Source organism: Mastigoproctus giganteus, chromosome 11, assembly GCF_048544385.1.
Source record: "Mastigoproctus giganteus isolate SK-2022 chromosome 11, ASM4854438v1, whole genome shotgun sequence".
NCBI classification, from domain to species: Eukaryota; Metazoa; Arthropoda; class Arachnida; order Uropygi; family Thelyphonidae; genus Mastigoproctus; species Mastigoproctus giganteus.
Window position 1 is genome coordinate 174,102,323 of NC_143585.1, and position 24,923 is coordinate 174,127,245.

At 38.7% G+C, this 24,923-nt stretch overlaps 1 protein-coding gene across 2 annotated transcripts in view; it reads right to left on the reverse strand.

Annotated features, from left to right (window-relative positions):
- The window catches only part of LOC150078580 (voltage-dependent calcium channel subunit alpha-2/delta-3-like), a 1,140,037-nt gene that overhangs the window by 571,321 nt on the left and 543,793 nt on the right, over positions 1–24,923 (reverse strand). For both annotated transcript variants that reach the window (XM_090384275.1, XM_090384274.1), the window contains 2 exons: positions 15,799–15,879; positions 10,479–10,553 (listed from right to left, as the gene is read on the reverse strand). In XM_090384275.1, the coding sequence (XP_090240401.1) occupies positions 10,479–10,553; positions 15,799–15,879 (156 nt within the window). The remainder of the gene's footprint in view (positions 1–10,478; positions 10,554–15,798; positions 15,880–24,923) is intronic.

Genomic DNA, 24,923 nt, shown 5'->3' on the forward strand with positions numbered 1-24,923 from the left:
TAAATGATATTGATGATGGTATATCAGGCTTAATGTCCAATTTTGCAGATGATACAAAGGTTGGCAGGGTTGTTAAGAACACTAGTGACAGTATGCTGCTGCAACAGGATCTAGAAAAGTTGAGCAGGTGGGCTGAGATGTGGTAAATGAAGTTTAACATTGAAAAATGTAAAGTAGTACATATGGGAAACAGTAACCTCGAGAGTAACGTATCAACTGTGTTGTACTACATCGACAGTGGTAGAGAATGAAAAGGACCTGGGGGTAATTGTGCAGGCAGATATGAAGTTCTCTGAACAGTGCGGATGGTCTGCAAGAATAGCTCATGGTGTCAATGATATACAAGAATTTTTCTAGCAGGGATAATGAGGTGATTATTCCCTCGTATAAGGCAATGGTCAGGCCACGCCTTGTGTACTGTATACAGGTCTGGAGGCCTCATTTTAAGAAGGATGTACAGCTGTTGGAATGAGTACAGAGAAGGGCAACAAGATTAGTGAATGTAAAAAAGGGTTGTTCTTATGAAGAACGGCTTAAGTTTTGCAGATTACAGTGTCTGGAGACTAGACACCTGAGAGGTGATCTGATGTATAAAGTCTTGAATGGTTTAAGCATGCTCAATGTTAATGGGATTCTTCCTCTTGCTCAGAATAATCACCTGAAGGGACATAAATTCAAATTTAGGAAAGACAGTTGTAGGACAGATGTGCAGAAGTTTGCCATTAGCCAGCGAGTAGTTGTTTGGTGGAACAGACTTCCATGTTTTGTTGGGGAAGTTGATAGCCTAAATAAATTTAAGGCTGAGCTGGAGAGATATTTGGAATAAACAGAGGGGTGAAATGGGAGAGTTTTTTTTTTTGGCTGATACTGCATAAACTTGCTTTGTTGCATCATATGCAACAAATCATATGCATCATATGCCTATGCTAGTTCTAATTCTAATAAAGAAATGTCCAAGGATCAACACACTTAAGATCAACAGTAATCACAAAACAGCATTCAGGTGCTACATATCGAAGTAGGAACAGCTGTTAATAATAATATAGATGGACAATGAAATTCAGAAGCAAGTGCCCCTGAGTCTAATGACCATTCAAGCAAAAGCAACAGGTATTTATAAAGATATTAATGATAAATACAGTGAACCTCCAACTGAAGTACGAGGCAAACAACAAGTATTTATAAAGATATTAAGGATAAGTACGATGAACCCTCAACCCAAGGTCGTGGCAAGCAATGCGCTGTTTGCATTAGCATTAGTAGAGGCATTTGATGCAAGAAAGCACGCTTATGCAGCATCAGCCAAAAAAAAAAAAAAAAAAAAGCCCCTTCCACTTCACCCCTCTGTTCAGTCGAAATACCTGTCCAGCTGAGCCTTAAACTTATTTAGGCTATCAACTTCCACGACAAGGGATGGAAGTCTGTTCAACCAACCAACCACCTGCTGGCTAAACCCAAATTTCTGCACATCTATCCTACATCTGTCTTTCCTCAATTTGAATTTATGCCCTCTCAGGTGATTATTCTGAGGAAGAATCCCATCAGCAATGAGCATGCTCAAACAATTCAAGGCTTTATACACCTCTATCAGATCACCTCGCTGGTGCCTAGTCTCCAGACACTGTAATTTTGAAAACTTAAGCCTTTTTCATAAGAGCACCCCTTTGTTCCATTCACTAATCTTGTTGCCCTTCTCAGTACTCGTTCCAGCAGCTCTACATCCTTCTTGAAATGAGGCCTCCAGACTTGTATACAGTACTCTAGGTGTGGCCTGACCATTGCCTTATACAAGAGAATAATCACTTCCTTATCCCTGCTAGAAAAATTCCTATATATCATTGACAATACACCATGAGCTACTCTTGCCGCCCGTCTGCACTGCTCAGAGAACTTCATATCTGCCTGCACAACCATCCCCAGGTCCCTTTCATTCTCTACCACTCTCAGTGTAGTACCACAGCGTTGATACTTGCTCTGGGGCTGCTGTTTCCCATATGTAGTACTTTACATTTGTCAAGGTTAAACTTCATTTGCCACCCCTCAGCCCATCTGCTCAACCTTTCCAGATCCTGTTGGAGCAGCATAGTGTCAGTAGTGTCCTTGACAACCCTGCCAACCTTCGTATCATCTGCAAACTTGGACATTAAGCTTGATATACCATCATCATTATCATTTATAAATACAGAAAACAATAATGGTCCCAACACTGAACCCTGAGGAACTCCACTAATAACATTAGTCCACGATCAGGAGTGTCCATTGATTACCACTCTCTGTCTTCTCCCCCTCAACCACACCTTTATCCACAGCAGCAATTTGCCTCCAATGTCACACTGCTCCAATTTGTGCAACAGTCTTCCATGTGCAACAGTATCAAAAGCCTTTCTAAGATCCAAGTATATAATATCAAAGTTATTCCCTGCATCCAGTTCTTTTGTGACTGTATCATATTATCCAATCAAATTGAACGAACAGAGGGGTGAAGTGGAAGTGGGTTTTTTTTTTTTTTTTTTCTTTTTTGGCTGATGCTGCATAAGCTTGCTTTCTTGCATCAAATGCCTCTGCTAATGCTAATGGTCAGGCATGACTTCCCCTTAACAAAACCATGCTGTATCTGAGCTATAACTGAAGTCTTGTCTAGATGATCCTGCAGTGCTTCTTTAACCAGTGCCTCCATTAATTTTCCTGGAACAGAAGTTAAACTCACATGTCTATAATTATTTGTGTCAGCCTTTGATCCTCCTTTGTGAATTCGGGTCACATTTGCACATCTCCAGTCTGTGCGTGCCTCCCCTGAGTCCAAGTAAGCTCTCATAATTATGGCTAAGGGTTTGCTTACTCCTTTTGCTGCCTCCTTTAATATAACTGGATAGATCCCATCCACCCCAGGTGCCTTTCTTGTGTTTATCTTCAACAATTTCTCCTCCACTTTACTCTCAGTTATTACAAGATTCTCTAGCTTACTGCCAGAATTGAATACACCTCTGGCATTCCCCCTCGCTGAATAACTCCTCATGTGTGAATGTCGATGCAAAACAAACATTTAGTTTGTTAGCTACCTGAGGAGGATCATCAACAGTTGACCCATCGATATCAAGTGGACCAATCTGGTTCATCCCCTTCCTTCTAGAATTTACATAAGTAAAGAACTCTTTGCTGTTTTTCTTTGCATTCCTTGCCAAAGATTTCTCATAATCTGCCTTCGTCTGCCTAACCTCCTTTGTAACTTGGTTTCAGATCAACTTGTATCAATCATAGGCTTCTGTGTCATGTGTTAATTTGTATGTATCCCATGCATTTTTCTTCTCTGCCATATGTCTCATTAGTTCTTCTGACATAAATTTAGGCCTAAATCTTGACAAGATTTCTTAGTTGGTATGTAGAGCCTGGTGGCTTCCAAGATAAGTTCTTTGAATGCTTCCCATTTTGAATTTGCTGTTGGTAACATCATCAGTTGGTCTCACTGTATTGAATTTAAATACTGTCTCAGTCCATCGTAGTCACCTTTACGAAAGCAATAACCCTTCCCTTTACCCCTAATGGTAGTTACCTCTTCAAGTAAATCCCACTTCAGCACGATGTGATCACTGCCACCTAGTGGTTCATTTATCTGCAGATTCTTAATGCATGAAGAATCACTACTGATAATCAAATCAAGAGTATTACTCCCTCTATTTGCCTCCCGAACATGCTGATGTAGAAAACAATCATCCAATAAATCCACAAAAACCTTGCTAGTGTGCGAGTGACCAGGCCTCAAATTCCAGTCAATATCTGGGAAATTAAAATCCACCATTATAAGACTCTCTGATTTACTGGCCCACTCTATTTCCCTGTACAGTTTCTTATTATACTCATCAGAGTCATTAGCCCTATAGCACACTCCTACTCTCAATTTTGATCTCCCAATGCTTATGTCACACCAAACTGACTCGACACTGCACTGTCCAGCGATGTCGACTAGCTTCCCTTCCTTGGATTTTGTGTGTTTCTTAACTAATAGCATAACCCCTTCTCCCTTCCTATCCTGTCTATCCTTTCTGTAGACGTTGTACTCCCCAAATTCCAGTTCTGCATTCCTTATATCTGTGTGACACCATGTCTCTGATATCCCAACAATATCTGCCTTTAATGTTTTGAGCAATACCTCAAATTCATCAAATTTATTTACTAAACTCCTAGCATTGGTGTACACGCAAGTATACATGCACCTGTTTCTATTCTTAGCTACCCTGACACAACCCATGTGTTTACTTGTACCGCAATGACTCCCAGCAGTCTCTGAAATATCCTGCGTCTTGTTTTTCAGGCTTCTGCTCATTCCAATACAAGCAGTGCAAGAATCTCTTTTACCTCTGCCAGTGGCTATTGTTAATCTATTAGTCTTTGTCTCCCTCCAAGCTAGCAGTTTTCCAACCCACCTAACACTGCCTCAATAGCATGAGCAAATATTCTTGCACCCTTTCTATTTAAGTGTATCCCATTCCTGTAGAAGCAGTCTCCCCTGTTAACAAGTACAGTCCGGGCTGAAAAAAATTCTACCCCTTGAGCCTTGCACAATCTGTCCAGGGCCAAATTGATCGACAAGGCTCTCATCAAATACTCCCTCCTATCGTGTCTGGGCAGAATTGCAGACACTTTCAAATTCAACCCTAATTCACGGCTTTTTTTCAACAGTGACCTGTACTTGTTAAGTAATTCTGCCGATCTCCTACTCTTGATATCATTAGTGCCAACGTATACAACTATATCACCTTTTGTGCCCTTAAACAGGCTGTTTAACATGCTCAGGCATCGCGCTTTTTTCACAACATTAAAGTATGCGGTGAAGTCACCAGTGCCGATTCTGCAGCTGCAGAGAAATTTTGTGATGTGTTGGAAAAAATTATTGATGAAGGCGGCTATTCAATGCAGCAAATTTTTAACATTGACGAGGTTGCTCCATAGTGGAAAAAAATGCCAGATCGAACATACATTGCCAAAGAGGAAAATACAATGCCAGGTTTCAAGGCAGCAAAAGACAGGGCCATGCTCTTGCATGGAGCTAATGCAGCAGGAGATTACAGACCCCTGCTTGTGTACCATTCTAGAATTCCTCGTGCATTTAAGGGCATCAATAAAGCCACCCTACCTGTGCATTTCTGATCGAACCAGAGAGCATGGATAACAATATCTCTCTTTCAGGATTGGTTTAAGTGCTGCTTTATTCCCAAGTTGAAAAATATTGTAAAGACAACAACATTCCTTTCAAGATTCTGCTGCTTCTATTAGATAATGCTCTTGGACATATTACGCACCTAGATTTCATTTCAAACATGAGAGTCATATTTCTACTACCAAATACGACTTCACTCATCCAACCTATAGATCAGCGGGTTATTTTAAATATAAAATCATACTATTTATGCACAACATTTGTTCAGGCATTGTCTGCAGTGGATGATAAGAAAAATTTTATGTTAAGAGATTTTTAGAAATCTTACAATATTTACCACACCATCTTAACAATTAATAAGGCCTGGGTGAAAATTACTAAAAGATGTTTAAATGGCATTGAAGAAAATATGCCCATGGCATGTAAAATGCTTTGAAGGATTTGAAAACAATGAATCATATGACGAGGTTTAAGATAAGATTGTAAAGGTTGCAGAGCTACTTCAGTTGGAGGTTGATGCCAAAGGCATGGAGGAGTTAACAGAGGAAGAAGAGAAGGAATTATCTAATGAGGAACTTATTGACTTGCAGGCAGCCATAGTGAAAGAAGAAAATGCTGACGATACTCAAGATGAACCAAATGAGGAGTCAAGACGCTGCATCACCAGAGAGATGGCAATGGCATTTCGTGAAATTGCATCAGCAATTGAGAGGTTTGTGAAGATGGATCCTGACAGTGAATGATTCTTAAAAGTTAAGAGGGGTAAATGCTATGCTTGCTTGCTACAAAGAAATCTACAATGAAAAGAATAAAGCCACCGTCCAGTCATCCATTAATATGTTCTTTCATAAGGTTGATTGGCCGACCCTTTGTTAATCTCCACAGCCCTCAACCTCCACAGTGGCATAGTTATCAGATGAAGACTGATTCTGGCAATGATGCTCTAGAGGTAAAACGTACTGATGTTATGCCTGTCTCCTCTCTTTTTTTTGTAATTTTATAATTTTGAATTTTTTTTTTAAATTGCACACTTTTGTAATTTTTCCTGCACGAGATCAAAAATTGAATAAATACAATAAATAATTCTATTTACATGTTCGTCGAAGATTTCTTTTTTGATTTAATCAATACAGAGAGCACAGTTGAGAGTACTGCACAAGCATGGGGGAAATTCCGACTTACATAAAATCCGACTTGCATAGCGTTCCGCAGAATGCAACCTTTAAGTAAGATGGGTAGTTCCTGTATTATATTTCAAGTAGCAACAAGTATGCCATCCTTCTTTGTCATTATTCTTTTGACACTGATGACTCCCTGTTCTTGTAGTTCTTGTTTTAGCTCTTCATCTGACATGTTCACGAGGTCCCATTCAGTGATGACACCTCTTGACGTGTTCAGGGAAACGTGTGGTGAAATTGTAACAGAAATTCCACCAAATGTTTTTAGTTTCAGTTGTTGCTTAGATTGTGGAGCAGTGGCAACTTTAAACAGTAAGTCTCCTGATCTTAATCGACGAACTCCTGGGTGTACCTCTTATTCTTTTTAAGCATTTTTGCACTAGAAACGGCAAGAATTTGCCAATAGGTTGTTTATGGGTCGAGTGTATAATAAGGAAAGTTGGAGTTCTGATTCTGGCTACATCAGTGTTTTGACATTTAGCTGCAACAAAAAATCAGTCTTCGACTGTTTTTGCCCTGTAGGGGTCTCATTTATGTATATGCACCCAGTGGATTTCTGGGTTTTAGGAACTGTTGCTCCATTTCACCCTGGAAGGGAGAGCTTTTCCCTTCCAAGTTACCGGCCGTGCCCATGGAGGCAGGAGCAGTGCCACCTTTGTGAAAAAGCGGTAGTGGGTTAGTATTAAAAGAAAAAACTAAGAGAAGAAAGAAAGAAAGGTTTCTTTTCTTTCTGATCTAGTAAAGTGTTTTCTTTACTGAATTAATTGAGTGTTAATGTAATACTGAAAACAAGGAAAACGGTTTTATTTTACCAAGAAAGAGTGGAAAATTACTGGCAAAGACATTTGATCACAAAATCTCTTGGAACCTGGGGCTACAGAGAATGGGTGGTGTCCATTAAAGTAGCCGAAGAGACGAATTGGATTTGGTAGTTGTGTAATGAGATTGTTGAGTTCTGAATAGAGTAGAGGTAGAGATGGTGGAATCTAAATGGAAACAATGGTAACTGATGTACCAGCTGCAATATGAGCAGCCACAACTTATAGATTGTTTCTTACTGGATTGGCCTATCAGTCTACTGGATAGCATGTTAGAATTAACAAGAATGGCTACTCCTCTGCGTGCAGGAGACTGAGTTCCTATCTCATCTGCACATTGTATAATTTGAGAAGTTGGCAAAACTTGTGGTGACAAGAATATTTCCTGTAGGCACCTATGAGATTGCAACTGAGCTAGTAAATCCCTTAAGGCATCAGAATTACTACTTAGTCCTCTGCAGTTCTATTGTATGATAGGTAAAAAGGTAAACTGGAGCCACTACAACCCACTGCAGGATGGAAGCCTCTTCAACAATTCATGTTGAGGGAAATGGACTGTAATCTGCCAAGTTGGTCCAGTGTGAGTTGGCAGATCAAACGTATTTAGCAGTAAGGGGCTTGAACCCCGGCCTACTTAAAGAGCATCTACTACACTCCTGCTCCTGACCACTGGGCTATGGAGGCCTATCCATTGTATGATGTTATGCATTAACAGGTATGGCAGAGGATGATGACTGCTTTTTGTCTGCAGGGCATTTTTTCTGTTCTTTTTTTGAGAAGATGGGGCATCCAGTGTCCATAGTGTCACTCGCATTAAGTTCTAGTATGGGCTCCTTATAATCTGAGTGTACATCTACTTCCATATGGTTAGTTAGTGATTTGGTTTTCTTGCTATCTTTAATTGTTTCCAATTTATTACTGTCATGTGAGACTGTTAGAATATCAGTTGGGATACTAATTGGAGTGTTAGTTGCTCCACTGGCTTTAGTTTTAGGAGTATCTTTTCTGGAGGATGATAAGGCTGCTTTAACCCAGTTTGCCAGAGAGGTGTTTGGTGGTATTGACACATTTGTTTGAACTGCAGTTGAAAGACAGCTTTGGGTGTGAGACGAATAGGATAGAGTGGGCATGGTCAACACAATCTGTCTGTCTGCTTCAGGATACGTGACTTTATGTTCTATTTTTTATCTTTGAATCCATTTTCTGGTTTTCCACATATCACATGATTTAAAAACAGCAGGGTGACTTCCTTTGCTGTTGGGACACACAGAGGTTGAGGCTGAGCAATCTGCTTGTGTATGATCCTTAGGTCATCTCCATGCCTGCTGAGCATGGCCATATTTCTGACATTGAAAACAATGTAGAGGATTTGGAATGCAAGGCTGAATTTAGCAGTTTAAATAGTCAGCTTTTACTGTGGATGGCAAATCAGGAGCCTCAAAAATTAAAATGATGAACTGAGTTGGAACAAGATTTCTCTCTTTTTCAGTCATAATTTGTTTTGTACTGATTACCTTCTGATTACTAATTTCCTAGACTAATCTCTCCACAAAAACTGCAAGTAGGTTCCACTCTATGATGACGTCTTTTTATGAATTTAAGGTATTATGGGAAGTAGCACATACATGGCAGCCCACCGAATGTAGTTGTCTTTAATAGCTATTCAATGTTTGGAGGTGGCCATTTCAACTAGGAGGTCTCCAGATTGTAGTCTCTTCACAATTTTCAGTAATCCCGCAACAGATTTCAAATATTTTTGGATCATAAATGATGATAACTTGCCACAGGCTGAGTAGACAGAGAGTGTATCACCAGAAAGTTGGAACACTGTGCTTCCCTTTGAAGCCTTTTAGGTTGGTTCGAGTCACTATCGGTGGATGTTACTGGTCTTGAGCTTGAAGGTTCTAGAGGTGGATAGTCATCCATCATTGCTCCATTTAGACCTGGAGGATAACTTTTATCCCAGACTACAGGCTCACAATGTTGAGGCAGGAGCAGTGCCACCTAGGGACCAAGCAGCTGGAGAAGTAGTTTGTCTGAAAAAAATTAATTGATATACTAAGAAAAGAAAGGCGATTTTCCTTTTTTTCTAGGTTCTTACTCAAAATCTGTTAATTCCAGAACCACTTATGATGAACTGAGAATATGAAAGGCACTAGAAATCAAACAGAATGAAATCACTTGGAAAATCACTGTATATATAGCTCAAGAAATATTCACTTGTCACTCAGGGCTATCCACAATGGTTTGCAGTATAATAAGCCAAACAGCTACCTATGCTAGAGCAGTAGTAATTTGTATCTGATTGTGAATGTCAAAGTAATAAAAAACCAGTTATGGGACATAGTAAAGATATCATGGAGTTTCAAAGGGGCATGATTGTGGGAACTCGTGCATGAGGAGCATTAATATTGGCAAATGCTGTGGTGTCAACAACACACTGGTTGGACACTGGAGTACTGGAAAGTGCTGCTCAGATGAGTCCAAATACTTGTAACATTCTGATGGACCCTTTCATGTGATGTTTTTTTTTTTTTTTTGGTAGTTGTTGGTGCATAGGCTTCTGTGGCCATAATGTACCTCCCAAGGTTTTTGCAGTACTTTGATCCAAGCCTGAGGCGGGAATCGAACCTGCAACCTTTGAGTTGCCAGGCAGGCACTTTACCCACCCAGCTACCCCGGTCGGCTTCATGTGATGTAATCAACAAGAGTCCAGGGACCATCATGCATGGTGCTCACTATCCAAGCAGGTGGCTGAGGTTGCTTAATTTGGTGCAAATTTTGCTGGCAAGAATTAGGACTTCTGGTGCATGTCGATCAAAGTTTCACTGGTGAGGTCTGCTGGCAGACCTCACCAGCAATTGGCATTTTGGATTTTTTAGCAGGTAGAAATGGGATCTTACAATATGAGAATGTCACATATCACTAGGCCCACACTGTACACAAGTGGTTCAAGAAGCAGTTATGATATCACCTATCTTGATTGGCCTATAAATTTGCTTTAGTTCAATCCACAAATGAACAAGTGAGTGATCTTTTGGAATGGAAAGCGAGGCATAAGGACAAGTATGCATCATTTATTTTGACGTGAAAAACATTTGCAAGTGGCATGGCTGCAGATCCCTACAGACATCTAGTGGAATCAATGTCTAGGCAAATAGTGGCTTTTATCGAAGTGAAGGGTAAAACAACAGTATTAAGTTGGTGGTCGTAATTCAGTGATCACTCGGTATATATATATATATAAGTTGAAAATGACTTAAATGTGAATAACTGAATCCTCTATATATAGTGCACAAAATAAAAATAAATAAATTATTTACTTACTACAGGGCGGAGATCAGGATGGTAGAGAACATATCCATTATTGGAGATGGCAAAAGAGTAGCCATTCACCCCTAGCTGAGAAATAGAAATTTATATTTTAATAGAATAAGAAAGAATTAAATTTTAATTAAAGGCTAATAATACTGGCCCACAAAAAAAAAAATAAACCAATTTATTTTGTACTAAAAGTAGCAGATTCTAAAGGAAACTGATTCAGTTTAGAATGATTCAAAAAAAATACCAAAATTATGTCTCTGTTAGCATTAGCATTAGTAGAAGCATATGATGCAAAAAAGCAAGATTAAATACCATCAGCCAAAAAAAAAAAAAAAAAACCATCCCATTTCACCCATCCATTCACTCCAAATGTTTGTCTAGTTCTGCCTTAAACTTATATAAACTGCCGACCTCCAGTACAACGGATGGAAGTTTGTTCCGACAATCAAGCACTTGCTGGCTAAAGGCAAATTTCTGCAAGTCTATTCTAAAACTGTCTTTCCTCAACTTAAGTTTGTTGCCTCAGGTGAGTACTCAGAGAAATAAGAAGAATCACATCAGCTTGCTCTAACCATTCTAGGTCTTATATACTTTAATTAGATCATCTCAAAGGTGCCTAGTCTCCAGATTCTGCAATTTGCAGAATTTAAGCCTTTCTTTGTAACAGCAACCCTTTATTCCATTCACAAATCTCACTATCCTTCTCTGTATTCGTTCCAGCAGCGCTACATCCTTCCTAAAATGAGGCCTCCGGATCTGTATGCAGTACTCAAGGTGTGGAAGGACCATTGCCTTATACAACACAATAATCACCTCATTACAACTGCTAGAAAAATTCCTGTATATCATTGACAAGACTCTATGATGTACTCTTGCAAGCTGTCTGCACTGCTCAGAAAACTTCTTATCTGGCTACAAAATTTCCCCCAGGTATTTTCTATGAGCGTAGTACTACACAGTTAGTATTATTAATATTAGAGGCATATGAAGCAAGAAAGCAAGCTTATACAGCATCAGCCAAAAAAAAAAAAAAAAAACCCTCATTTTACCCATCCATTTGGTTCAAATGCATTAGTATTAGTAGCGAGAGAGAGAAGTAGAAGGGAATCACCAAGAAAGAGAAGAATGAGGATATCTATCTCAGGACCCTGGGTGTGCAAAGCCCATACTCACATCTGGTGAGTATGGGTGTGCTAAGAATTTGACACTCTTGCTCAGATTATGCACTAAAGGGGGGCATAAATTCAAATTGAAGAAAGACAGTTGCAGAATAGATGTGTGGAAATTTGCCTTTTGCCAGCAAGTGGTTGATTGCTGAAATATATCCGGAATAATTTTTTTTGAAGTTGAACTAGGATTATTTGAAGTAGTAGCAATCACTGGCGGAGGAGGAGATTTTGCTGGTATCATAAGAGGCATATTACTTTCTTGTTCTGATTGCTTAAGGGGATTGGAATTTTGCTGAGAGAGAACAGTGCCTAGCCCAGATGGAAATTGATATGTTTGACAGAATGGTAACATCAATTTGAGTGGCTATTGTTTGATACTTTTATTATTATTATTATTATTATTATTATTATTATTATTATTATTAATATCCATATGATGCAAGGAAGCCTGAGGCTTATGCTGCACCAGGAAAAAAAAAAAAGTTCCTGAGTAACCCTGTGAGAGAGAGAGAGTCAAAAGTAGAAGGGAATCACCAAGAAAGAGAAGAATGATGATATCCAGCTCAGGACCCTGGGTGTGCCAAGCCCATACTCGCCAGATGTGAGCCCCCGGGGTTAATTTTTTGCAATGTTGGCATGGGTAGGTTTAGGTATAGTGGATACAATTAATTTTCTTGCTTCCTGATAACTAACTTTGTTTTCAACTTTATATTTTACAATTTTTTTTCTCCATTTTCCAAGTCTTAGAGTAAGCAGGATGGTTGCTTTTGAAGTTCAGACAGATCATTTCTTTCACTAAACAATCACTTTGAATGTGATTGGAGGATCCACAGTTGTGACAAACTGGGTTACCTCTGCACGTTGTTTGAGAGTGGCATTTATAACATTTTACCCCAGGGGATCACATCTGGTGAGTATGGGTTTGGCACACCCAAGGTCCTGAGCTGGATATCATCATTCTTCTCTTTCTTGGCGATTCCCTTCTACTTCTCTCTCTCTCACTAAGGGTAACTCAGAAATTTTTTTTGGCTGGTGCAGCATAAGCCGCATATGCACAAGTAGCAGGGGTAATTAATAAAACTAAGAGGAAAAAGAAAGATGGTTTGCCTTTCATGCTCTCTACAAGTATTTTTGTAACAGATGCGGTAACTAAATAAATAGATCACTTAATGAGAGGAACATAAAAGAACTATATATCACTTTTAGGAGTTTGCATTGATAGTACAGAGAAATTGCTCAGTCAGAATCGCTTGGCATCTGCGGCCAATCAAACAAGATTTCCCCTTCACAAATCAATGCTGTGCCTGAACTATAATTGCAGTCTTGTCTAGGCAATCCTGCATTGCTTCTTTAATCAGTGACTCCATTTTTTTCCGCAGAACAAAAGTTTAACTAACAGGTCTGTAATTACTCATCTCACCCTTTCATCCCCCTTTGTGGATACATTTGTACATCTCCAGTCAATAGGAGATGTGCAAATGTATTTCCCCTGAATCTAAGAATGCTCTCATAATTATGGCTAAGGATTTGCTTACTTCATTTGCTGCCCCCTTTAATATAACTTGATCCCATCCATACCAGGTGCCTTCTTTTATGTTTAACTTCAACAATTTCTCTACTGCTTTGCTCTAAGTTATTACAAAATCATTTAGCACCATGTTAGAGTTTGATAAACTTCTGGCTTCTGCTTCCCTACAGAAATCCTCATGTGTGAATGTAGATGCAAAATAGTCATTCAGTTTGTCAGCTACTTGATCAGGATCATCAATAGGCGAACCACTGATATTAAGTGGGCCTATCTGATCCATCCCCTTCTTTTTAGAGTTTACATAAGTAAAGAACTCTTTGCTGTTATTCTTTGTCATTTGCCAAAGGTTTCACATAATCTGCTTTCGCTTGCTTAAACTCCTTTTTGACTTGATTACAGGCAAGGTTATATCTACCATAGGCTTCTGTGTCACCTGATAATTTATATACATCCCATGCATATTTCTTCTCTGCCCTGAGTCTCATTAATTCCTCTGACATTCATTTAGGCCTAAAACTTGAACAGTATTCTTAGTTGATATAAAGAGCATAGTAGCCTCCAAGATGAATTCCTCGAATGCTTCCCATTTAAAATGTGTTGTTGGTATCATCATCAGTTGTTTCCACTGTATAGAATTTAAAATTCTATACAGTGCCTGAGACCACTGTAGTCACTTTTACATAAGCAAAAACCATCCCTTTACCCTTGATGGTAGTTAATTCTTTGCTGTCCAGGCTGCTGCTCATTCCAATAGAAGCAGTGCTAGAATCACTTGAACCTCTGCCTGCAGCTATTGTTAGCCAATTAGTCTGCGTATCCACCAAGCTAGCAGTTTTCCAACTCACCTAACACTGCCTCGATAGCATCAGCAAATACTCTTGCACCATTTCTATTTAAGTGTATCCCATCCCTGTAGAAGCAAACTCTCCTGTTAACAAGCACAGACCACGCTGAGAAAAATTCTACCCCATGAGCTTTGCACAATCTTTGACTGATTTGATTGACAAGACTCTCATCATATACTCCCTCCTATTGTGTCTGGGCAGAATGCAGGCACTTTCAAATTTAACCCTAACTCAACATTTTTTTTCAATATTGATCGGCACCTGTTAAGTAAGTCTGCATATGTCCTACTCTTAATGTTATTAGTGTCAACATGTACAACGATAAAATATTTTTGTGCCCTTAAAAGATGGTATCTGCTCTACAATGTCATCAACTTTTGCTCCGTGGTAGATATACTCTGGTCCTGTTCCACCTATCCTTTTTGCACAATATATTTCCCATTTGACTGATAATAGAGTCACTGAGAACAACTGCCTCCTGTTGGGTCAGCGCATTCTGCCTTGGGATTGCCACTGTGTTGCTTGACAATTGAGTGCAAGAAATGGTGTTGATGTTGCTAGCTGAGAGCTTGATGCCCCCCATCCAATTTAAATCCTTTGAGGACATCCACCCTGTTCTTCAAGCTCTCGTAAAGGCCCAAAACAACGTTGAGTCGGTGCCTAACATCCTCACACTCTTTACATCGAGCATACACAAAAACGTTCCCGTTGAAATATCACGACCCTTTCCTGATAGTCCATAAACATAAAACAAGTAGTACATATCATAAGGCTGTGATTCTGCAGACAACCCCCCCCCCCCGATCCATGGTACTCCCACTAACTTGAGCCTTTTGCTTTCCTGCTCTTGTCTAAGGCATGATTATGGTTCAAATTCAATACAATTAAAATGCTACACTAAACTTGTATCCTAATGCAGTAATTACGTATGCATGAATTATGCTGTGAAGTTTATAGTATCCAATATATATATATATTTCAATATCGAGCTTACTGTATATGTGTTTTATATATCTCCAACTAAGTTTATGTTATATGAATTCCACGTCTCAGATTAATTTTAAGTTTATTATGCAATACCTATGTTTGTAAATTCTAAGTAGTTATAATCAATAATAAATTTAGCTCTATATTGCAAACACCTACATGATTTGAATTCTCGAGCGACCTATTCTCAATACTATATTTATGCCAAATCACTGATAACTGACACTAAAAGCTCTACAGATATTAATGTCATATGTTATGGCATTACAAAGTTAAGTTATTAAAACACATATGTAGTGTTATAATTTATAGTTTATAAGCCTCTTCTGATACCTATTACCCTGCTACAAAGCTATGTAGAAACCTCCAGTATCTGCTATATCAATACTAAAATAAGGGCAGCAAAATTTGAACATTCTTATTAATACAAAACATTACCAGCAGAAGTTGAATGTGTTTTTTTTTTCAGCTTTGAAAAAAATACACAAATTAATCAGGAAATCATAAACAAATATACTACTAATTAACAAATACACTACTAAAATAAAAGGTAGAGTAAAACAATAACTTCAAATCAATAAATAAAATTCCATATCCTGAAAAAAATGTGTAGTTCTCTTAGCCTCCAGAGCAAAAAAAAACCATATCGACCCAGCAAGAAGCTGGAATATCAAAGTATAAGTAAGTAAGTTAATCATATATCATAGATATTAAAAATATGTGCATCAATATATATATATATATATTTAATATTCTGCTAATTAACAATAACAGCTTACTAATAAGTACAATACCTTATATGGGGAAACAAACTTCTTAATTTCTTGAACAGGAACATCTGTGCCGACAACACCTAAAAGATTAGCTGTTCTTGTCTATATAAAGAATAAATTAGATAAATAAACATATAATAATTATAATGTCAACTTTTTGAAAGAAAAGTGCATATCTTAAGAAGCTACATCATTCTGGTTATGAAAATGAATTTTTCTGAACACTGAAGGTGAATATTAATAATGTATTACTTGTAATAAAATTTTACTTTTAATCACTGTGAATCCAGATTAATAGCAAGAAGCAACTTACTACAATGCATAATAAGCCATCTATAGAAAAAAAATTGATTTCACATTTAATTAATTGTTACATTAGTATCAGTAGAGGCATATGATGCAAGAAAGCAAGCTTATGCAGTATCAGTAAAAAAAAAAAAAACCCCTCCTATTTCACCCCTCCATTTGTTCCAAATGCCTGTCCAGCTCAGCCTTAAAATTATTTAGCCTATTAGCTTCCACAACAAAAGATGGAAGCCTGTTCCACCAATCAACTACTCACTGGCTAAAGGCAAATTTCTGCACATCTATTCTACAACTATCTTTCCTCAATTTGAAACTGTGCCCCCTCAGGTTCTTAGTCTGAGCAAGAGGAAGATTCCCATCAGCATTCAGCTTGCTCTACCCATTCAAGGCCTTGAAAACCTCAATCACATCACCTCGCAGGTGCCTACTATCCAGGTGCTGCAATTTGCAGAACTTTAGCCTTTCTTGGTAAGAGCACCTCTTTGTTCCTCTAAACAATCTCGTTGCCCTTCTTTGTAGCAACTCTTTCTAGCAACTCTACATCCTTCCTAAAATGAGGCCTCCAGACCTGTACACAGTACTCTAAGTGTCGCCTGACCATTACCTTATATAACAGGATACTCACCTCCCTGTCCCTGTTAGCATAATTCCTATATATCATTGACAAGACTATGACCTGCCCTGGCAGCCTGTCTGCACTGCTCAGCGAACGTCATATTTGACTGCACAATTACCCCCAGGTCTTTTTCACTTTCCATTTCCCTGAGTATAGTACCACACAGTTGGTACATTTCTCTTCAGTTATTGCTACCCATATGCAGTACTTTACATTTGTTAATATTAAACTTCAGTTGGCACTTCTTGGCCAATTCTCCCAACTAATCTAGTTCCAGTTCGAGTAGCATACTGTCTTTACTGTTGTTAACAACCCTGCCAACCTTTGTATCATCTGGAAATGTGGACATTAAACCTGACATACCTTCATTAATATCATTGATAAATATACAAAACAACAATGGGCCCAACACCAAACCCTGGGGAACTCCACTAATAACATTTGTTCACGAAGAGCAGTGTCCATTGATTACCAGTCTGTCGTCTCCCACTCAACCATCCCTTTATCCATTGTAGCAACTTACCCTTAATGCCATACCTCTCCAATTTGTACAGCAGTCTTTCATGTGCAACAGTATCAAAAGCTTTCCTGAAATCCAAGTATATGATATAAAAATGATTTTTGGCATTCACTTCCTATACATTACATAGTATCCAATCAAATTGGTCAGACAGGACCTTCCTTTAACAAACCCATGCTGTGTCTTAACTATCACTGCAGCCTTGTCTAGACGATCCTGCGATACTTCTTTAACCAGTGATTCCATTATTTTCCCCAGAACACAAGTTAAACTAACAGGTCTATAGTTACTAGTGTCACCTTTTGAACGTCCTTTGTGAATTGGTGATACATTTGCACACCTCCAGTCCATGGGGACATCACCTGAGTCCAAGGAAGTTCTTATAATTATGGATAAGGGTTTGCTTACTTCCTTTTCTGCCTCCTTTAATATAACTGGATAGATCCCGTCCACCACAGGTGCTTTCCTTATGTGGGGATAAATGGATGTTAGATGAACTAATGAGACATGTGGCAGAGAAGAAAAATGCATGGGATACATAAAAATTAAAAGGTGACACAGAAGCCTATGGTAGATATGAGCTAATCTGTAATCAAGTCACAAAGGAGGTTAGGCAAGCAAAATCAGATTACAAGAAATCTTTGGAAAAGGATGCAAAGAAAAACAGCAAAGAGTTCTTTACTTATGTAAACTCTAGAAGAGAAGAGATGAATCAGATTGGTCCACTTGATATCGATGGTTCAACTGTTGATGATCCTGCTTAGATAGCTAACAATCTGAATGAGTATTTTGCATCTAAATTTACAATTGAGAAGTTATTTTGGGGGGGGGGATGCCAGATGTGTATTAAACTCTGGCAGTGAGCTAAATGATTTTATAATAACTCAGAGCAAAGTGGAGGAGAAATTGTTAGAAAGGCACCTGGGGTGGATGGGACCTGTCCAGTTATATTGAAGGAGGCAGCAAAGGAAGTAAGCAACCTTTAGCCATAATCATGAGAGCTTCCTTGGACTCAGTGGGAAGTACCCATGGATTGGAGATGTGCAAATGCAACTCCAATTCATAATGAGAGTCAAGGGTGACAGTAATTACAGACCTGTTAGTTTAACTTTTGCCCTGAAGCACTTTTTGGAGATCTATTTAATGATTCTTTCAGTTCTATTAATGTAAAGGGTTGGTTGTATGGAAAGGAGCGGTGCATTAAGAAGTTAATTTTATACCGTTCTGCACCATCTTTAATGCTCTGGAAGGAGGATGCATAGGAAGCAGAAGAAGAGATGTGGCAAAAGGTTCTGCTAATGCATTGGCAATGTCTTCAGGAGTAGACATGTCTTTCCCTTTCCAGGGAAGTATCGTAGAGGGCAGCTGAAGAAATTTGCCATTTAGCACCTGTATCCTTCTCCAGATGATCCGTGTGTCAGTGTCTTTTGTGATGGTTGATGCAAAAGCAATCCACAAATTGCATTTTGCTTTAAGCCTTTTATAAGCAATTAAGTTAGTGGTAGTAAAACACTTCAGGAAATTATTCCATGCATGGTTTTTCTCTTGTTTGGTAATAGAGCACCCCCCTGCATTCCAGTGATTTCATGTAGCATGATATGGCTTGGATTTTGGAATGAAAGCATTTGCCACAGTCAGAATCTGATTGGTGATGTAAGTAGTTACATCATCAATATGTTTCTGTTGAACATAAATACTATCTAAGAGCATTTGGGCAGAACAGTCATCCCAGTTTGCCTTACTAAACTTCTAATTGGATCGTTGCTCAGGATTTTGAGTTACTCCTATTTGTATTGAGCAAATAATTGGAAGTGGTCACTGTTAAAAGGATTGGATAATACTGACCATGTCAGGATTGGAAAGAAGGATGGAGAGCAAATTGACAAATCAACTGCAGAAATAGATCCTGTAGGTAGGTGGACGTAAGTAGGAGATCCAGAGTTTAATAAATTAAGATCACTATTATTCATAAATTCTTCAATTTATTTGCCTCTTTTGTCCATTGTTGTGGACCCTCACAATGGATGGTGTCCATTAAAATCAGTGAAAAGACAAATTAGAGTTGGGAGTTGTGTATTAAGGCTGTCAAGTTCTGAATGGGGAAGAGGTAGAGATGGTGGAATATAAATGGTAACAAAGTTGATGTACAAACTGCAATACGAGTAGCCACAGCTTCTAGATTTGTTCTCAACTGGATCGGCTGGGATGGCACGTTAGAATTAACCAGAATGGCTACACCTCCACATGCAGGAGACTGAGTTTCTATCTTGTCTGTACATTATATAATTGGAGAATTTTGGCGTAACTTGGGGTGACAAAAATGTTTCCTGTAGACTATGGGGCTGAATTAAATCACTTAAGTCATCAGAATGACTGCTTAGTCCTCTGCAATTCCACTGTATGATGTTATGCCTTATTTAGGTTTACCTGCGGATTATTCATCTGGCTGTTTTTGGGATGCAGGGCATTTTTTTTTTTGGTCTTTTCTTTTGGGAATGTGGGGCGAAATTGGCATGCAATTCTAGGATGAGTTCTTCATAATCTTCGTGTACATCTACTTCCATACTGTTGGTTTGTGGTTCGGTTTTCTTACAACCTTTAGTAGTTTTCATTCTTTCGGTGTCCTGCAAGACTGTTGGAGTGTTTGTAGCTTCACTGGTTTCAGTTTTTAGGTGCATCTTTTCTGGAGGCTGATAAGGTTTCTTTAAAGCAATTTGCTAAAGAGGTGTTTGCCACATCTGTTGACACATCTGTTTGAGCTGCAGTTGAAAGATAGCTTTGGGTACGAGATGCATAGGATAGACTGGGCATGGTCAACATAATTTGTCTGAGTGCTTCAGGATATGTTACTGCATGTTCTATTTTGTATCTCTGAATTTTCTTTCCAGTTTTCCACATTATCACATGATTTAGAAAATGCAGGATTATTTCGCTTGCAGTTGGGACACACAGGATTGAGACTGAGCAATATGAGTGTTTATGGTCCTTAGAGCCACATATAGGACAGATGGCATCACTTCTGCATGTCAGCTGAGAGTGGCCATATTTCTGGCATTTAAAACGCAGAGGATTCAGGACATATGGCCGAAAACGGCAGCTTAAATAGCCAGCTTTTACAGTGGATGGCAAATAAGGAGTGCTGAAGGTTAAAATGATGGATCAAGTTGGTATGAGATTTCCATCTTTTTTAATCATTATCACTTCGCATTGATTACCTTCTGAATACTAAGTTCTTGGACTAATTCCCCCTAAGACACTGAAAGTAGGTCCCACTCTGTGATGATGCCTTTTGATGAATTTAAAGTACAGTGGGGAGTAACAAATACTGGCAACCCACCAAATGTTTTTGTCTTTAATAGTCACTCCGGATGTTTGGTGGTGGCTGTTTCAACCAGGAGGTCTCCTGATTGTAGTCTCTTCACCATTTTTGGTGATCCTGCAATAGATTCCAAATATTTTTGGATCATAAATGGTGATAACTTGCCCCTAGGGTGAGTAGACAGAGTGTATCACCAGAAAGTTAGGGAGAATAGGACACTGCTTCTCTTCGAAGTCTTTTAGGTTGCTTCAAATCATTTTCATTGGACATTTCTGACCTTGAATTTGATGGCTCTAAAGGAGAAAAATTATTTAAGTCCATCTTTGCTCCTATTAGCCCTGGGAGAGTAACTTTCTTCTACCAGGTTAGCGGTGCTGCTACGTTGAGGGAGGAGCTGTGCCAAGTGACCAAACAGTTAAGAGTTAAGTTAGTTGGGTTAGTACAGATTAAATAAATATATATAAGGAAAGAAAGGTGATTTCCTTTCTGGATTCTTATTTGTAAGCTCTTAAGTAAAGAGCTTTCAAAAACAATTACTTGAAAGCTCTTAAGTAAAGAATCACTTGAGTAAAATAGGAAAAAAAACAAGACACTCGAAACTAAATATAACTTATTCGCTGAAAAAGAGCACTCTATATATGGCACAAAAGATTGCTAGATCACAATTGCTTGGCACTCAGAGCCGCATAGGTTTGTTAATGGGAAGTCTTGTCTGGCCAATTTGATTGGATACTATGATGTGGTCACAAAGGAAATGATTGCAAAGAATAATTTTGATATCATATATTTGGATCTTAGAAAGGCTTTTGATTCTGTTGCACATGGAAGACTGCTGCACAAATTGGAGCAGTGTGGCATTGGAGGCAAATTGTTGCTATGGGTAAAGGGATGGTGGAGTGAGGAGAAGATAGAGTGGTAATCAATGGTCACTGCTCTTTGTGGACTAATGTTATTAGTGGAGTCTCCCAGGGTTTGGTCCATTGTTGTTTTCTGTTTTTATTAATGATATTGATGATGGAATATCAGTCTTAATGTCTAAGTTTGCAGATGACATGAAGGTTGGCAGGGTTGTTAATGACACTAATGACAGCACGTTACTGCAACAGGATGTGGAAAAGTTGAGCAGATGGGCTGAGAGGTGGCAAATGAAGTTAAACATTGACAAATGTAAAGTTCTGCATATGGGTAGCAGTAATCCCAGAGTAATGTAACAACTGTACTGAGGGTGGTATAGAATGAAAAGGACCTGGAGATAATTGTGCAGGCAGATATGAAGTTTTCTGAGCAATGCAGATGGTTTGCAAGGGTAGCTCATGGTGTCTTGTCAATGATATACAGGAATATTTCTAGCAGGGAAAGGGATGTGATTATCCCCTTGTATAAGGCAATGGTCAGGCCACACCTTGAGTATCCTCCAGACCTATACAACTTGTATAGGGCTGGAGGACACATTTTAGGAAGGATGTAGAGCTGCTGGACTGAGTACAGAGAAGGGCAACAAGATTAGTGAATGGAACAAAGGGTTGCTCTTATGAAGAAAGGCTTAAGTTCTGCAAATTATGATGTCTGGAGACTAGGTACCTGCTAGGTGATCCGATTGAAGTGTATAAGGCCTCGAATGGTTTGAGCATGCTCAATGCTGGCGGGCTTCCTCCTCTTTCCCAGATTAATCACCTGAGGGGACATAAATTCATATTGAGGAAAAACAGTTGTAGAATAGATTTGCAGAAATTTGCCTTTAGCCAGTGAGTGGTTGATTGCTAGAACAAACTTCCATCTGTCGTTGTGAAAGTTGACAGCTTGTTTAACTTCAAGAGAAAACTAGACAAATATTTGGAGTGAATGAATGGGTGAAATGGGAAGGTTTTTTTTTTTTTTTTTTGGCAGATGCTGTATAAGCTTGCTTTCTTGCATTATATGCCTCTGCTAATGCTAATCTGCAGGATGCCTTAACTGAAATGTATAAGGTGTTAATAAATGAAATGAATGCTAAATAAATAAATTGAATAGCTCAAGTTAAATAAATTGAATGCTGAATGATATAAATTTAAACTGGAAAAAGTTGGCTGCAGAACAAAATGTGCAGAAATTTGCATTCAGCCAAAGAGTAATCAATTTTTGGAATAAACTTCCTTCAAGTGTTGTGTAGTAGACAGTATGATTAAATTTAAGGTTTGGACAACCAAACCTACCAATTGGATTAAATGGTCCAGCGTGGACCAATTTCTTCAGAAGCAGCACAGCATCTTGTTCAAATGATCATTTCCCTCAAGGTAATATATATATGGCGAGCATTCACCATTTTTTCCAAAACCTTACATAACTACCTGGTCAGAACAATAAGAAAGTAGTTGTTTGGATTTCTTTGGTCCTTTCCTGACTTTGGGAATGCAAGAATGATTTCCCTGCACTAAGAATTGGGAAACTGATCCTACAAATAAATGTGGTTGTAGTAATGTAAGATCTCTCGACAGTAAGATAGAAGGTGTTTTATCATCTCATACTGAATGTCATCTGGTCCAGCAGCGCTGGCCTTTGGGGTAGCAAGTGCAATGGTTAATTCCACTTGGCTGAAAGATAGGTTATACAGCTCAGCTTTGCTTGAAGAAAAGTTGAGTTTTTTTTCTCAACTTGGTTCTTTAAAACCAGGAACTCTGCAGAGTATGAGGTTTCAGCAGTTATGTTGTAAAGTACTTCTCCTAGAGAGTTGGCAATAGCAGTTGGGTCTGCTAATGTACACCCACTGTGCTCTAATATAGATGAGGGAAGTGATGTATATTTAACCTTCATTTTCGAATTTTATCCCAGATGGCTTTGGCACACTGGTCATCTGATTAATTGAGGATGTAAACTGGACCCAGCATTCCTTTTGGCTCTGTAGGTGTATAAATCGTGATTTGGCATAGGCACATTTAAAGGCTATAAGATGTTCAGTGGTGGGTTAACTTCGAAATTTTCCCTGTGCTCAATTTTGTAACTTTGCTTTTTTTTACACTCTTGGTTCCACCATGGCTTTGGAAAATGTGGAAATCAGGCAGATGTTTTTGGAATAGCAATTGCTGCTACATGGATAATATACTCTGTGATACACTTCACTGCTTCATCAATTGATTCTTGTTGAATTTTTACAGGATCAAATTCCGTAAGCTGCAAGAATATACTCCAATCTGCTTGATCATACTTCCACTGTGAGATTCTAAATGGATTATATCCACTATGGTAGATATTACCGGGAAGGATTACTTCCATAAGGATTCTGTTCCACTTCCCAGGAAAGCATAAGTATTAGAGAAGATGAGCGATCGATGGCAAAGTACGGGTAGGCATATGGAAATAGGTGTTGATTCCCAACATTTGGTAACAAGAGGCTTTGTTGAGCATATGCTCAACAATACAAGCTCGTTAATTCGTTACTGTGCTACCCCCACAGGGCAATATGTCCATTAAAGTCTCTAAGGAGTAAAAGTGGAGAGGGCAATTGCATAATAAGATCATCAAGATCTGCTTGGAAAATATTTGTCCCAGGAGGCAAATATATAGAACATGCTGTGAAAAAAAAACCCTATTGCTAAGTGAATGGCTACTGCTTCTAAGTTGGTATTCAACTGAACACATGAGAATGGGGTATGGTTGCCCACAAGGATTACAACTCCTTGGGACATGCCATCCCCATTTCTGCCCTTATGGGTAGCAGTAAAATTTTGCAAGATGGAGTCATTGTTTGCCTTTAAGTACGTTTTCTGCAGACAAAGGCACACGGGTTTGTATTTATGCAGGAGCACTTTGACATCCTCTATATTTTATTGGAATCCACACCAATTCCACTGTAATAATTTAGCCATTATTACTTGGAGTTAGTGGAACCATTGGCTGGCTTCCTAAGTGATGAGAGTTTTGATTGGCCCACTTTGGATTTTACTCTGCTTTTTGGAAATTGAGGGTGCCCAGTATCCATTTCTTCCTCAGGATCCAGAATAGATTCTTCCACACTTTCCTCTTCTTCATTTACCTCCAATTACATTCTGTACCTCACAAATAACAGGTTGGATTTTAGAGGGAGAAGGTTTTTCTTTAGGTGCTATTTCCTTGGTCGATATTGAGATGTGAGTAGCAACTGCTTTATCTTGATGTGTTTATCTCAATAAGTATCGAGGTTGTGGTATAAAAGAATCAAGTGGCAAGACTGAAATAACAGTTTGTGTTGAAATAGAACTCTTCCTCAGAACTACTTGTGCATACAATTTTGCATTATTTACTGATATTACCTGTTTCTTTGCTTCTGTATATGGGATGTTTTGTTCTGTCTTGATTTTTTAAATTTGTTTTTCCCTCTTTCCATCTTTGACATGCTCTTGGATATGCAGGGTGTTCACTACTAAATTCAA